This window comes from Ambystoma mexicanum, chromosome 6p, assembly GCF_040938575.1.
Source record: "Ambystoma mexicanum isolate Mex_15411 chromosome 6p, UKY_AmexF1_1, whole genome shotgun sequence".
NCBI classification, from domain to species: domain Eukaryota; kingdom Metazoa; phylum Chordata; class Amphibia; order Caudata; family Ambystomatidae; genus Ambystoma; species Ambystoma mexicanum.
The window spans coordinates 1,461,600,841-1,461,615,788 of NC_090935.1; the positions used below are offsets into that span (position 1 = coordinate 1,461,600,841).

Genomic DNA, 14,948 nt, shown 5'->3' on the forward strand with positions numbered 1-14,948 from the left:
CGCTTCTGAAGTTGAGAATATAGTATATTAGCTGACGAACGTCAGCACCCTGCCGCTCTCACCCCAAGCAAAAGAACTGATTAAGAATGTGGAACCTTGGACGTGGGTAAGCAGTCCAAGGTTCCATTACAACATACATAAACTAAAGAAAACCTTCGTTTGTGTCTGTGTCTTTATTTCCTGTTAATACCCTCCATCCTACCTTATACTTGAATGTATATGTAACCCCACACCTAGCCCGAGTTACATAATGCGAGTCTCTTTACCCTACAATGAGAACTGCGCAGCATGGGAGGTAAACGTTGGTGTTCGAATTAACAGTATTTACATTGCACAGCTATCTTTGGACGCACGTTTACATGTAGGGAAGTGGACTTGGAAGAGACAAAAGTCCTCGTTGTTTTCTTTGGTTTAGAAGCATGCTTGCTTTGGTAAGGCTGCTGCGTCATTCCGTTACGCATGATTCACTGCTGCCGCCGCTGCGGTGAGGTCATCCCGCCTGCGTTGGAGGCCAGCCTTGCTGTCGTTTGGGTTTTGCTCCAATATTGAGAACCCCGAATACCACCATCGTGGGTAGTCATACTACTGCGCTCTGTGTTGTGTTATATGAAGGGCTTTAAATAAAGTTTTTTTTTCCCATTTAAAAAAAAAATCCAAACACTCTCCGATCCCTCCCTGCCTCCATATGAGATCAGCGGCCCCTCCCCGCCAGTGTGTCTAGAGAGAGAGTGGAGGGCGGAGGCGGCGGCAGGGGAGGGAGGGAGGCACAGCTGCCGGGTGAGTCCTTCCAGCAATCACAGCTCTGCTCTTCCCATGTTCTGTGCGCCCCCTGACCTAGGGTGACCGGCGCTCGGAGGAACACCCTTGCCCGGCAGTATGCCGCCCGAGAGCGGGGAGGAGGGCAGTGCCCGCTTGTTGTCTTTTCGGCGGTGAGCATTTTTCATCAAATTCTTTTTGTTTTTTCCCCCCATGGCACACCGCGGGGAAGGATGCGAGGCTCGCCGGGCATGGTGGCCGCTGCAGCAACCTACAGGCAGGGGGAGGAGATGGGCAGAGGCTGCCAGGGCTGCTGCCTCTTCCGCCCTGCTGCCAGCCCAGCCGGTGAGCATCCTCATCCTGCACCCGCTGCAGCAGCAGCAGCACCACTAGGGGGTCATCCGGGTGGGTCCTGCTGCAGGGCACTGGGCGCCCCCTGCCACCGCCCAATATGTAGCGGGCACCTGCACTGTCCCTCCAGCCTGTTTTGCAGAGGGTGGCCGAAAGGCGAAGCTTGCTGCTCTCCTCGCAGGGAGGATCAGACCCCCCACCACCACCACCACCCAGCTCATCATGCTGATGATGTCTGAGACTGACAGCAACCGGCAGACGGTGAGGCTCTGGAGGGATGCCGCGCTGAGGTCCAGGAAGCTGCGAAGCAACCTACGGCAGCTGACCCTGAGTAGCAGCAACAACCAGAAGATCATCTTGCCCTCCAATCTGGGCGACATCGAGGTGCTCAACCTGGGCAACAATGCCCTCGAGGAGGCCCCGGATGGCCTGGAAGGGCACGCCTTGGCCAACCTGCACGTCCTCATCCTCCGGAGGAACAAATTCCACAGTGTGCCCTCCGCTGTCTTCGAGCTGGGCTGCTTGACTGAGCTGGACATGAGCCACAACCGACTGTCCAGCCTGACGGAAGCCGTGGGCCTTCTGGGGCAGCTGAAGAAACTTTGCCTCAGCCACAACCAGCTGCAGACCTTGCCTGCTCAGGTGGGTGCACTCCAGCACTTGGAAGAGTTGGACATCAGCTTTAATCACATCACCCACCTGCCCGACACCCTTCCGGACTTGGGCAGGCTCAGGACCCTTGACCTGGACCATAACAAGTTAACCACCTTTCCACGACCGGTCTTGCAGCTGGTTCGCTTGGAGGAGGTGGATTTTTCTGGGAATAGGATCTGTGGCTTGCCCGAGGAAATCAAGGCAATGCAGTCCATCAAAATCCTTTGGCTGAGCAGCACCAAGATATCCGCCTTACCCGAGACATTTTGTGAACTGAAGAGCCTTGAGAGCCTTATGTTGGACAACAACAACTTGAACTCACTGCCAGAAATGTTTGGCGCTTTGCAAAAGCTGAAAATGCTTAACATTTCTTCAAATCTCTTTGAGGAGTTTCCCAGTGTCATTTTGCAGCTCAAAGATCTCGAAGAACTATATTTAAGTCGTAACAAATTGACAATCGTTCCTGAACTGATCTCTGACCTGACCAAACTCTTAACTCTTTGGCTTGACAATAACCGGATACGGTATTTACCGGACTCCGTTGTGGACCTCAGCAAATTGGAGGAACTTGTGTTGCAGGGTAACCAAATCGCAATCCTTCCTGACAACTTTGGGAAGCTTTCAAAGATCAACATATGGAAAATCAAAGACAATCCTTTAATACAGCCTCCCTATGAGGTGTGCATGAAGGGCATCCCATACATTGCCGCGTATCAGAAGGAACTCGCTCATTCCCAGCCCGCAGTCAAGCCCAGGTTAAAACTGGTGCTCATGGGCTTGAAGGATGCTGGGAAGACAGTTTTAAGGCAGTGCTTGATTGACGGTCGGAAGAACACTGTTGTACAGCAGGGACACAAAGGGATAGAGGTCACAAACTGGACCGCGGATGCTGAACGGGGGCTCACTTTTATTGTGTATGATTTGGCCGGAGATCAGAGTTATGACTTGATCAAGCCCTTTTTTCTGTCTCCCGGTGCTCTATATGTCTTAGTCGTCAATTTAAAAGCCTATGTTTCGCAGCACTTTTATACATATGTGGGTTATTTTTTACACTTCATGAGTGCCAAGGTCCCGCATGCGGTTGTGTGCATTGTGGGAACACACGCTGATCTGTGTGAGGAGGTGGACCTGGAAGAGAAATGCCTGGACATCCACCATCAGATAGCCCTCCAGGAGAAGAAAAGCTCCGACTTTTTGCATAGCCTTGCGCAAACGGTGGATGAAGCTCTTAGCCAAGACTATGATATCCGCACATCCAGCCCCCATGCTGCTTTCTATGGGGTCAGTGACAAAAACCTGCGACGCAAGAAGGCCCACTTTCAATATTTGCTCAACAGCCGGCTGCAGATCCTTTCCCCTGTCCTACGCGTGAGCTGCCATGACTTTTCCAACATCCGGCGATTGAAGGAGAAGCTGATGTCGGTGGCGGAGCACCGGGAGATCTTCCCAAACCTGCACAGAGTGCTTCCCAAGTCTTGGCAGATGCTGGAGGAACTGCACTTTAAGCCTCAGGAGTTGTGGCTTACCTGGTGGGACTCGGCGAGACTGGGGTTGCAGGCCGGGCTCACAGAAGACCGGCTACAGAGCGCCCTCTCCTATCTGCATGAGAGCGGCAAGCTGCTTTACTTTGAAGACAACCTGACTCTTAAAGAGTATGTATTTCATAATCTAACAAGACTAATTGACATCTTGAATGTCTTTTTTCAGAGGGACGCCACAGTTCTCCTTCAGAAACTTCTTGGCGATACCAACATGGATGACCTGCGGGCCACCCAGCTTCATCACTACGTGGAAGGCTTCCTGCTCCACGGCCTCCTGCCCGCTCACATTATCCGGCTGCTTCTGAAGCCGCACATCCAAACCCAACAGGACCTGCAGCTCATTCTGGAGCTTCTGGAAAAAATGGGCCTCTGTTACTGCATCAACAAATTGAAGTGCAAGCCGCTGAATGGTGCCACCACCTGGTACAAGTTCCCGTGCTATGTGAAGAACGAGGCGCCCCATGCCGAGGCGTGGGTGTACTGCACCAGTTTGTCCGGGCAGTCTTTTGTGGTGGAACAACTGCAGATTGAGTATGGATTCCCGTTCCTTTTCCCGCCTGGGTTGTTTGCACGCTTCAGCGTCCAGATGAACCGGCATGTGGTCCAGCGTTCAGACGGGCGCTTCCAGATCTTTGCCTACCGGGGCAAGGTCCCGGTCGTGGTAAGCTACAGGCCAGCCAGGAGTTCGCTGCACACGGATACCCTGTCCATCTCCAGCCATGCTTCGTTACCAAATATATGGACTGCTTGGCAGGCCATCACACCTTTGCTGGAAGAACTTAATGTCCTGCTTCAGGAGTGGCCAGGCCTGTACTATACAGTGCACGTCCTGTGTTCCAAGTGCCTTAAACGAGGGTCACCAAACCCGCACGCTTTTCCAGGTAAGGCCTGTTTCCTATAGTGTCTCGCAGTGGAATGAGATGTTGCTGCCTATTGCAAAATGTCGTCCCAAAATTGGTTTGTCCAGCCCCGAGGCAAATGTCCTTGCCTTCACATGTTTCAGTATATGAAGTGTGCACAGTTGGGCGTTGAAAAAGGTGCGGGCTGTTGTGGTGTAATTTTTTGCAGGGTTGTTTGTTGACCCTCTGTGCAGGTTTTCGTTCGTCAGACTAGGCCAGTGTTGTGTGGTGCAGCACAACATAACTTTCCCAAAGTACGTTCTAGTTTTCACGAGGTAGTGTGGGTGGGGGGGGGGCGGCGCTAGGCAGAGGGATAATGAAGTTAAACTACTTACTAACAAAGAACACAGGAGATTTGTCTGTAGAGTTGATAATACTTGGACGGCTTTGCCAGAGGAATATTCCCAAGTCTCAAAGTAGTGGCCAAAACAATTCTGCTTTCTGGCCCTGTCTTGAGGCGAAACAATTAGTGGAGGCAGTTTTTTGGTATCATTGTCCCTTTCACTTCCTACATTCCTCTTAGAAAAGGCCTGGAAGCTCACTCATTCGTGTGCGAAGGGATGGTCGTCCCGTTTTCTGTGGTTCTGGCCTGTTTGCCAAATGACTGCTTTCACAGGCAGAAGCTCTAATGGTGGCGCGCGCATTGACTCTGATCTATTAAGATATAAACATGAAACCTTTTACAGGGGAAATGTTTTTCAAATCGTGCTGTGGGGAGATGCAGAGTGGCGCCACTGATGACCACGGCATCCAGTCCAGGATGGAAGGGTTGCAATGGTGTGTGTGGTCCGTCACGCACCTGATCCCTGCACGCAGAGAAGCTGCGACGTCACTCTTCAGTCTAGCACGAGAACAATGGGCCTCCGGGGGAGGAGGCTCGCGCATCAGCTCGGCCTCCGGTGCTTTTTCTCCTCCGAAGCCACGTGACCTGAACAGGTTTCCCCCATTAATGAGACGAGTGTAAGGAAGTCACGCTCGCCACACCCCGCCGCCTTTTCAGCGCATACCTACCTGGAAGACTTTCAGTTGAGCTTTGGCGACATGTTATCATTTTGTTTACTTTTCCCGTTTAGCCCGTTTTCGACTCAAAAGATGAAAACGAGCATTGGCAAAGCTAACCGTTTTGGCTTTCGTATGGGGTACACATTTGCCAGGTATTGCCATAATGACACTACTTGGCTTTGAGGTGGCAACAGCTGGAAATGTTGTGAGCATTTGGGCACATGGTAGAGCCTGACAAATGTCTATCCAATACCTGTGCTGAAGCCTAAACTGTTAGCTTTGTCAGTGTTGTTTTTTTTTTAAGAGGACTTCTGTGCAGCCAACGGATGTGAGGACACACATATTACTCATAAATGAAGTGGCCGTAGACACACTTGGTTACGGCATTTCCTTAGGCATTTCCATTCCACCAGTAACTCGGTACAGCAGCACTTAACACATTAACTCCGAGGACAGCTTAGAAATCACTTTGGCAGGCCCTATACAGCCAACGTTTGCTTCAAAATGAGGTCCCAGAGGAACTGTTATGTCAGGGGAAGGGCAGGAAATTGAGTGGAATGGCAACGGGAATTAGCATGGCCACAGGCAGTCAATGGGTGGGTAATGCTGCCCAAACACCATGAAGCTGTGTGCCCTCCTTTGATCTCCTTTCGATTTCGAAACCTCAATTTCAAGAGTGTTTCAGATTCCCAAATCTTCCCGACTGCTCCCAAAATTGAAGGAAATAATGTGCCACAAGCGGCCCAGCCCTCACAGGGTGCCTTGCTCCATCTGTGGTGACAGCCCCAGCTTAGAGGGCGAAATTGAATGCTGCCCGCAGGGCACCTGACCGACGAAACTGTACGAGACCCAAGAGCCTCTCCTCCCTTCAAACTTTGGCTTAACAAATATGTCAAAGCGTGGAGGAAATGTGCGCATGCGCACGCTGGTCACATCAAACGTGTGCTTCCTGTACACCGGCACAGGTTTTCGTACAGTGCTTTATCTTAGCAAGTGGTCGAAGTGCATGAAAAGAAGTAGTGGAACTATGTTCGCTTCTGGCTTGCCCTGCTCCCCACAAACTGCATCACCAGCCCCATCCCCCTCCCACGCATAATTCAACCCCCAAGCTCCCCCAAACAAATGTTCCTGGTGTTTTGTAAACAAACGTTCAGTGCAGTAGACTGAAGTGCAGGTTTCAACTGCTTCCTACACTTGTATGTTAAAAAGAAACCATTCCGGAATGTTTTTTCTAAAATAAAAGTATAGGAACAGTAAAAAAGGGAGCACTGCTCCCGCCCACTTCGACCACTGATCTTAGCATTCTTGAATACAGTGACACACCAGTTTGAAACAGCAGCTCGGACAATACGTCCTATGATGATTTGGATGAACTAAAATGGCGTGCCTTAATTTTGTGTGCTCTATTAGCGCATGCTTTCTTCTCCTCAAATCTCTCAAGTGTTGAACGGATGCTCCAGCCACCAGTGGAAGCCAGCACTGCACGCTTCTCCTTTCTTCTTATGACTGTGTTCAGCTCTCTAGCCAATCAGCAAGCTTAGAATGGAGGCTGTAACCGCCTGTAAAGGCTGCATTCTAAGCTTGCCATTGTGATGTGTAAAATTGGGGCACTGGGCAAGGAGGAGACCTAGGCAAATTACACCAAGGAGCCCCATTTTTGGCCGACCATGTAAAATAAGGGCCAGCTGGAATGCAAAAGGCGATGACGATGAGTATATGACGAAAAAAGTCAGGATGGTCTTATCCCAAAGGAATATCCCTTCTCAATGTGCGGGTGGTTTGGTTTCGGGAACCTTTGAAAGTCTGACTGCATCACCTCCCCTCCTCCGGCGTGGCATGTTTACCGGGGTCCTGAACCCTCTTCTTCCATCTAGTTAGTTGTAGGCTTTCTGGGATTCCTGACTCTGGCACTATATAAAGTTCTGCATGCTGATTGGTCTGTGTGTCAAGATCACGTCTTACCTTAGTATTAGAGGACATGGTCTTGTGATGTATAATGCGTCCAGTCCCCTGGACAGCCAAAGAAACTCAGAGGATGAAAACTGGTTCCCAGGCCTGCCCAGATGGCACAGAGCCAAAATGCGGGGTAAAAACCTGATGCTTGAGCACGCAAAGCCAACTTGAAGGAGCAGCAGCAGGAGGCAATGAAGTAACGAGAAGGAAAGGTCTCGGAGGGTAACCCACAAACAGGAAATCAGAGGATTGAGGAGCAAGGAGCAGGGGGAGCGAGGGCCAGGACTAGGAAACAGAGAATCAGCCTGTGCACAATAATGAAACTGTTGCGACACGTAACCTGTCGGGAGCGCTGTGCATAAGTAGGTCTGCGGCCCCTTCCGGGTTTCCGGAAAGGAGGACGACACATAGCATGATGACGTGATGCAACGCTCCATGATGGAGTGGGAAGCATCGCCAGCGTCTCCATAGAGACCAGGCAGCAAGCCCAGGGCTGCAGCGATGCACCATGACACTGTGGCTGTCTGGGAGAGCTGTAGAGGGGTTGCCTGCTCAGATTGCTCGAACTCCAGACTCCTTCCCTAGCCCTCCCTAAGCTCTTGGTGACCGTCCTTTCCAGGCCATGTCTCTGCCTAGGGTCGGCCTTGCCCACTGGAACCTGCCACTCCTCGCTGACTAGGCCCTGGTTTTCATCTCTTTATTCTTCCTCACTTCCCTCCTACCCCCTCTGTGCCACTGTCACCCCTGATGTGACTGGTTTCATGACACTCCCGGACCCTGAGGTGCCCGCCAGTCCCAGGTCCCGGAGAGGTTCCTCCTCCTCGCCTCCCTTTTCCACCACTTCCACTCTGCCTGGAGCCCAAGGGTGCCACTCCCTCCACCTCCTCAGCTATTACTACCAATACTCCCTGTCATCCTCCACCACCTGCCATGTCCTGATGTTGCCCCTTCCTCCTGGGTTTAGACCTACTGTCCCCTCTGGTTTATACTCCACTGCCGATGCTGGCTATCCCCTCCTTCTGGGTCTCCCCTAATGCCACTGCACTTCCTGTTTGCTCTCCTCCCTAGATGTTACACTCTCCTCCTTCTGGTCACTCTCTACCACTGATGTTATTAGTGTCCTATCTCCAATTTCTTCTGATCTCCACTCTCCATCCTTGAGGTTACTAGCTTCAACTTGCCATCACCTCTATAGCCTCTTCCCGTCCGCCCAGTCTTCACTGGTCCTGCTCCGTTCGTATCTCCAGCCTCCTCCAATTCCTACCTAGAAACTAGGGCAGGCTGAATTTATGTGGTGGTCACTACTTCCCCAGGGTGGGCCTTATTCTGAGTGTTTGCAGTCCTGATTGGACGAAGGCTGGTGGTAGTTAACCTCCCTGTGCACACCTGGGACTAATTTGGAATAATGGGGTTGGCCCTATATCTGGCCCCTCCGCAGTTGTGTAGTTCGGTTTGTCTAACAAATGGGGTGTGAAGCTAATGTATTTGGGCCCACCGCAGTGGCATTAACATCTGTAAATGCCCACACAGCGCTGCTGAGTGGGCATTTACAGATTTTGCATGGGCCTTACCCGCTCGGGCCTCACCCTGTCTACGCCTTGCCCCTCTGCCATCTTGTATTTTAGACGTGCTGTTCCGACTCTTCCCTGGGGAGCAGCATGGGACTGGGGGCTGCACTGTTTCTAGTATATGGGTTACTGACTGTGGACATGTAGGGTATGCCCTCTGTATTTTTTTGATTCTTTGAGTGCGCGTCCGCCAGATGCTTGGTTTCCTGAGTGTGCGTGATACTCCCTGTGAGGGGCTGCTCGCGACGAGTCTTGGTCATGAATGAATAATGTGTTTTAACTGCCGTGTTGGTCCCGTGTTCTGTGTTCAAGTGAGTCCCTTTGGGCCGCCAGATGACGTCTCCTCCGATGAAGACACAGAAAGGTTTTGCATTAAAGGAACGGTTCCCTTCCAAGCTGACGATTTGGGTCTGGCTAAGTTGTGTTGTAGACTCTCACCTGTTTGGTGGGGCGGGGGGGGGGCAGGAGGGGGCCTTTCCATATTTGACATGTTATTATCGATTTCCAGCTGGACTTTCCCTGATTGTGCAACGGAGTGGGTCAGGATAGGACCTGTACGAGAGCCCTGTGGCGAGACCCTGTGAATGCCACCTACTGTGTGCCCGCGAGCAGGGAGTACTCCAAATACTGGCTGGGGTACAACATGCACTAGGTCGGCTGGCGCCTGGCCCCCAGCCCAGGTAATTCCCAGAATGAGTCAGGAGCCTTTTGTCCTCGGGCTCTGTTGTGTGCTAGAGGACCTGTTCCCACATTAGAGGCACTCGCCTTCAGCTCTGGACCACACACTTGGGCAGCGGTCACCTAGCGCCCATTAGTGCGCTCTGGTGCAGGCTCTAATTCTTCTGTAGTGGTGCCAATTATACAACTTATTTTGGTCATCCCCCATACAGAAGTATTATTTCAAGCTGTATTGTTTCTGTTGCAGTTAAATTTAGTATGATCCTGAATGATGTGTGATGAGAGCGTGTTACAAAGATCATATTTTTGTCCAAATACCATTTTGGCTTACTGCACAAAAACCCAGACTCATTTAAAAGTGGAAAAGGTCGCTTTAATGTGACAGGCCAAAGCTTACAATCAAACGCTTAACTGGCTCCATGGCCTAACAAACTAAAGAAATATTTTAACCACCAATTAAATAAATTAAACATTTTCATTTTCATTTTCCCCCAACAATTAAATAATTAAATAACCCAATTCCTCCCTAATGATCCCTTGGATCCTACAGTCTTCTTGCCCCTTTTCCAGGCGTCCCGCTTTCTCCCAGGGGCCATGCCCCTCCAGGCTCAATACCTGTTCCCCCGGGGTGAACTGCTTGTGCAAACAGCGCCACCCCATCCTTTCCCGTGTCATTCCCCCATTGTGCTTCCCTCCCCCCACATCAAAAGGGGCCATGCCCCCGGCACCAGAAAAACCCTCCCCCGAGGAGTTCTTTCTGCCCCACCCCCCCCAAACTTTTCTACCTCAAACTTTTTACCCAGTCTCCCAGCCCAGAACCTAAGAAGAGCCACACCCGTATCCCTCACCAGATCATTTTCCCCAGCAAAACTAATCCCCCCCATCTGTAGGCCCATAGCTTTCCCTCCCCCCAGCCAACATAGGAAGCAACTAATCCCAGCCCAGCCCCCCAAACCCGGACATTTTACCACAACATCTTTATAGTTGCACCCCAGTTGCCTGCCAACAACCCTTTTCTCGGCTTCTTTCCCCGCCCACTTAACCCTAGAATGTCCCAAAAACCAGATTTTTTGACATCTGACCGGACCTCCTAGCAGCATCTGAAAAAGAAATTACAAAATCACTTACAAATCAACAACATCCTAATAAATGCAACACTCTTGCTACCTACTGAAAAAATTCTATAAAGACCTTCCTTTTGCCCCGGTCCCTGACATACCCTTTGTATCTCCCTTACTCCCAGCGTCCCAACCTTTTCACCTACTCCTCTTAATAGCCCAGCCTGCTACTTTCAGATTCTGCACCCCTCCTGAATGAATGAGTTCCAACCTCCTAACCTTTCCCACACCACTAGTAACACCTCCTCAGTACCCTATCCTCTCTGGCCATCTCCTTAACCTTCTCTGGAAACACCTCAGGTCTTCTCCTCCCGTCCCCCAATATTTCGCCCCTTTCCCTAACCTTTATACAATACACCTAAACCCACTTAGACCCCCTCTTTCCTCTAAACTATTACCCCCCTGCTCCCCCTTTGCCCCCCCACCTTCCATCACCTTATTAGTATTGGCCCTGCGTTGCCCCCCCCTGCACCGGGGGCCCACGTGCACCCCCGTCCATGCAGGCCCTTTGCTTTATTGCTCCTCCCGCCACTGCTCCAGGGGCCAAACCTGCACCCCCGTCCATGCAGTCCCTCCCTTATCACTCATTTCCAAGATCCTCGCGTCCATTACCACCTGTTTACCCCTGCACCAGGGGCCCTAGTGCACCCCCGTCCATGCAGGCCCCTTTTCTTCCTTACTCCTCTACACCGCTGCACCAGGGGCCAAACCTGTGCCCCCGTCCATGCAGTCCATTCCACATAAATTCCTCTTCCAGCACCTTGCTTCGTTGCTCCACTTCTTTCCCCCAGCTGCACCAGGGGCCCTAGTGCACCCCCGTCCATGCAGACCCAGCTCATCACTTCCCCTAGCTGCACCAGAGGTGCTCCCGCACCACCGTCCATGCAGCCTGAAGCTTACTCACCTTGTCGTGCGGCAAGCGTGAGAGCTTCGCCACCGTCGTCCATGCCCTCTAAACGACGGCCACCGCCCCTTAACAATTTCCACAGTTACATCCCCCCTGCGGCCCTCCCCTACCTACGCTTCTTCCTCCTCGCCCTTTTCCTACCCCCTTTAAGTCACCCCCAAAACCTTTCATCAAACCTTGTGCCCCCCCTCCTTTTACGTTAAACTGAGCCCAAACTACCAGCACACCCCAATTTACCTGGCATGCGGTCCTCCCCCCCCCCCACCTCCTTGCCCCGCTCCTCGCCCTGCCCCACTGTCCCCTGCCTGAAAACAATCTGTAACTGGATGCCGACCCGCACACTTGCTGCACTCGTGTTTAAATTTGCACATCCACCTCGTGCAGCCTTCTTTATTGAACGCCCAACATGCTGTCGAAGGCTGTCCTCCGCCCCCTCCCCCCGCCACCTCATGGGCAGGGCGACCAAGAAAGGGCCGGTAAGGCACAGGCAGCCCACTTGCTGTGTGCAATGTCGGGGCAGGCCTCGTTGGGGCCATCCATTGCAGCCAAAGATCCATATCTATCTCCCCCCAGACCGCCTGACTGTCCTCTGCCATTCTCGCTCTAAATTCCTCATCATACCTTACCCAGACAAAGCCCCCAAAACTCGTAAAAGCCTTCCTTATTACATCCATATATTTAAGCAGGGCCACGCAACGCTCCGGGAATTTTTCACAGTACACACTGGCATAAATGCTAAACGACGACGTCCTATTCCCAATAGTCACCGGGACCCTTGGGCGTGAAGCCAGTTCCCTCTCTACCTCCTTAGACCCCTCCTTTGCTCTCACTTCCCTATGGAGCAATTTAAAGACCTCCACAAATTCCCCCGCCTGAATCTTCTCCCTGGTCGCTGCCATCAAGTGCGCCCCCAATGGTTTTGTTATCCCCATGTATGGCAATTTTTTCTCCTTTCTTTTCACTTCACACTCCTTATCTTTTCCGGCTTGCACTTCGAGCACCAATGGCTCCACCACCTTGTCCGTTTTGGACCTCCACTGAGCAAATGCTCTTCTCAACCCCCGTGGCTCCAATGGCCTGCACCCCAACTTCCTTCCTTACACTTTGCAGTCCGGACCCTTCATCCCCTGTCCCCCTTCTTGCGACCCCTCTCTGCCATGCATATGACCATTCCCTTTCCCGCTCACCTCTTTCCACACCTGCCGCCTGTGGTCTGGCGTCCACACCGATTCTCCTCTTCTCCTTTCTTAGAGGGCTCCTACTGTGGGGACAAAACATGTCAGCACACTCATCCAGCCAATCGTTTCCCTGACCCCTTCCTCCCCGTCCACCCTGCACTTCCCCTTCCATATCCCACCTCAAGCTCCTTCTCTCCTCCCCCCTTTCCCTTTCCGCCCCATAATCTTCCACTTCCCATTGCCCCACATATTCCTCCCATCCCACTTCATCACCCCTTAAATACCATTGCGGATGCAAGCTCATGCCCGAGTTGAGTTGATGATCTTCTTCCGAGCCGGGGCGTCCGCCCCGCCACTCCTTTGGCGTCTTCTCGGCGGGGTTGTGGAAACTCCTGCCTGGTCCTCTTCTCTCGGGCGAGGCGTTCCGTCCTCCACCCTGAAATCCTCATTGCTAGGGGCTGTGCTGCGCCCTCTAGGCTCTCCTTGCGCTGACCGAGGAGGGGCCATACTGAAACCCTCTACCTCCACCTGACTAGCGGGGGCTGCGCAGCGCCCTCCGCCTTCCTTCCTCCTACCCGGGGGGGCCATTCCGTGCCCCATTCTAACCTCCTCAAAGGACGGTGACCTCTCCTTCCTTCTCCCCCCTGCACTCTTCTGCAGGTATTTACCCCCTTCTCCCCTTTGCCCTGTCACCCCCCTCTGCGCCCCTTCACTCTGATTCCTTTGAGCCACCTCCATCTGAGAGTTCCTACCTACCCTAGAACTAATACTCGCTCCCTCCCTCCCTGGCTGCCCACCCGAAATCATTTCTCCCTCTGACACCCTCCTATCTAACTCCTTCCTCAACTTCCTGCCCCTGGTTTCCCACACCTCCCCTCTCCCCGCCGATGGGGTGCAAGCCACCACTGCCGCGAGAGCCCCATCTGCCGCTGCTCTACGCTGCGGCCTACCACCACTTGTCTCCTCCTCCCTCGCGACCTCTACACCAGTGACCTCCCCCACTGCCCCCTCCAACTGGGCTCTAGATGCCCTACTAATTATTTCCAAGGCCTCCCTCAGAGCCTTAGCATCCACCAGACCCTTCTTGCTGGCTCCCTGGCCCACCATACTGCACTACTTATATGGTTGCACTACAATATATGTAGCCACTTGAAATTTTTTTCCTAGTTAACCTAAGCCCCTGAGCCAAAATTACCCGTGGACCTATACCCAATTGAACAGCTAGCCTTGAACCTAGTAAATCAGCCCTTCGCCACACCCAACGTTAATATGAATTCCCCAATAGAATGCTCCAAATTATTATTAATTAATAAACAATTTTTTTTAAAAATTTTTTTCCTATACTTACCCCCTAAAATTACAGGCCAACCCCCTAACCCCCAGACCTGGCAATAAGGTGGCACCAGCCACAGAAACCCCCCCAAAAACCAGAGGCCCAACTAACAGGGGCCGATATGCGACCGTGTCACACTGCCCCCTGGCGGCGTGTAAGCCCAACCGCCTACAAACAACAAATGGACGCGGCCCCTTTAAAGGGAGCACACTGCCCCCTACGGCACGCGACGGCCACCGCGCGCAGCCTTCCTTCCTCAAAGCCGAAACCACACGGGACCGGGAGCTTCCCCCAACAACCGACCCGTGCGCGGGAAGGCACAGAAACAAATGCCCGCTGAACCCACCCCCACTCCCAACGGCCCGCGTTCCCCTGCACCGTGCCGAAAACCCCCCCCACTCCCTGCAGCCCGGCCGAAAATGCCGCGTCACGCTGCTGTTCCTGGACGAACAAAACCCCTACGCCCACACACCGACCACGGGAACCAGAGCCTGACAAGTAAGGGGGGTACCTTATCTACGGCACCCCCGGCTATAACCCAATTGAAATTTATTATTATTATTTTTTTTTTTACTAACTATGACTAACCTCCCCCAACTTCTAAAACCCTGTCCCTCTCACCTACGCTAATCTGCCGCCGAAGGCCCAGCTCCTCAGGGAAGGCTCGGGAGCAGGCGACAGGACTGATACAATCATCAAGTCCTAACCGTCGCCTGCCTCCCGAACCTTCCCTGAGCCCTTAAATACCCCCCCAGGAGGCGCTCTGCCCCACGGCCACTCGCTGGCCATGTGCAGCGCCAAAAACTCCCCGGGGGGAAACGCTTCGCGTTCCCCCCGGGACCCCCCTTCCCTTTATCGGCGCTGCGTTTCCAAGCTGATAACCTCAGTAGGCCTTTTAGGGTAGTCAATCGAAACAGTAGGCCAGGCGGTTATAACGTTGAACAACTGCCACTGCATTCATTTCACTTCCAGGCATTGAGGAAGGTGGAGCGCGCGTTAGAGTGTGACAT

The 14,948-nt window shown here is 52.6% G+C and overlaps 1 protein-coding gene across 5 annotated transcripts in view; it reads left to right on the forward strand.

The window, feature by feature from the left end:
- Nucleotides 1-755: 755 nt before the first annotated feature.
- Nucleotides 756-14,948, forward strand: part of MFHAS1 (multifunctional ROCO family signaling regulator 1) — a 666,381-nt gene continuing 652,188 nt past the window's right edge. For all 5 annotated transcript variants that reach the window (XR_011280404.1, XM_069626262.1, XM_069626264.1 and 2 more), the window contains exon 1: nt 756-4,183. Coding sequence is in view for 4 of the 5 variants with exons in the window: in XM_069626262.1 (XP_069482363.1) it covers nt 1,330-4,183 (2,854 nt within the window). In the remaining variant the exon portion in view is untranslated. The remainder of the gene's footprint in view (nt 4,184-14,948) is intronic.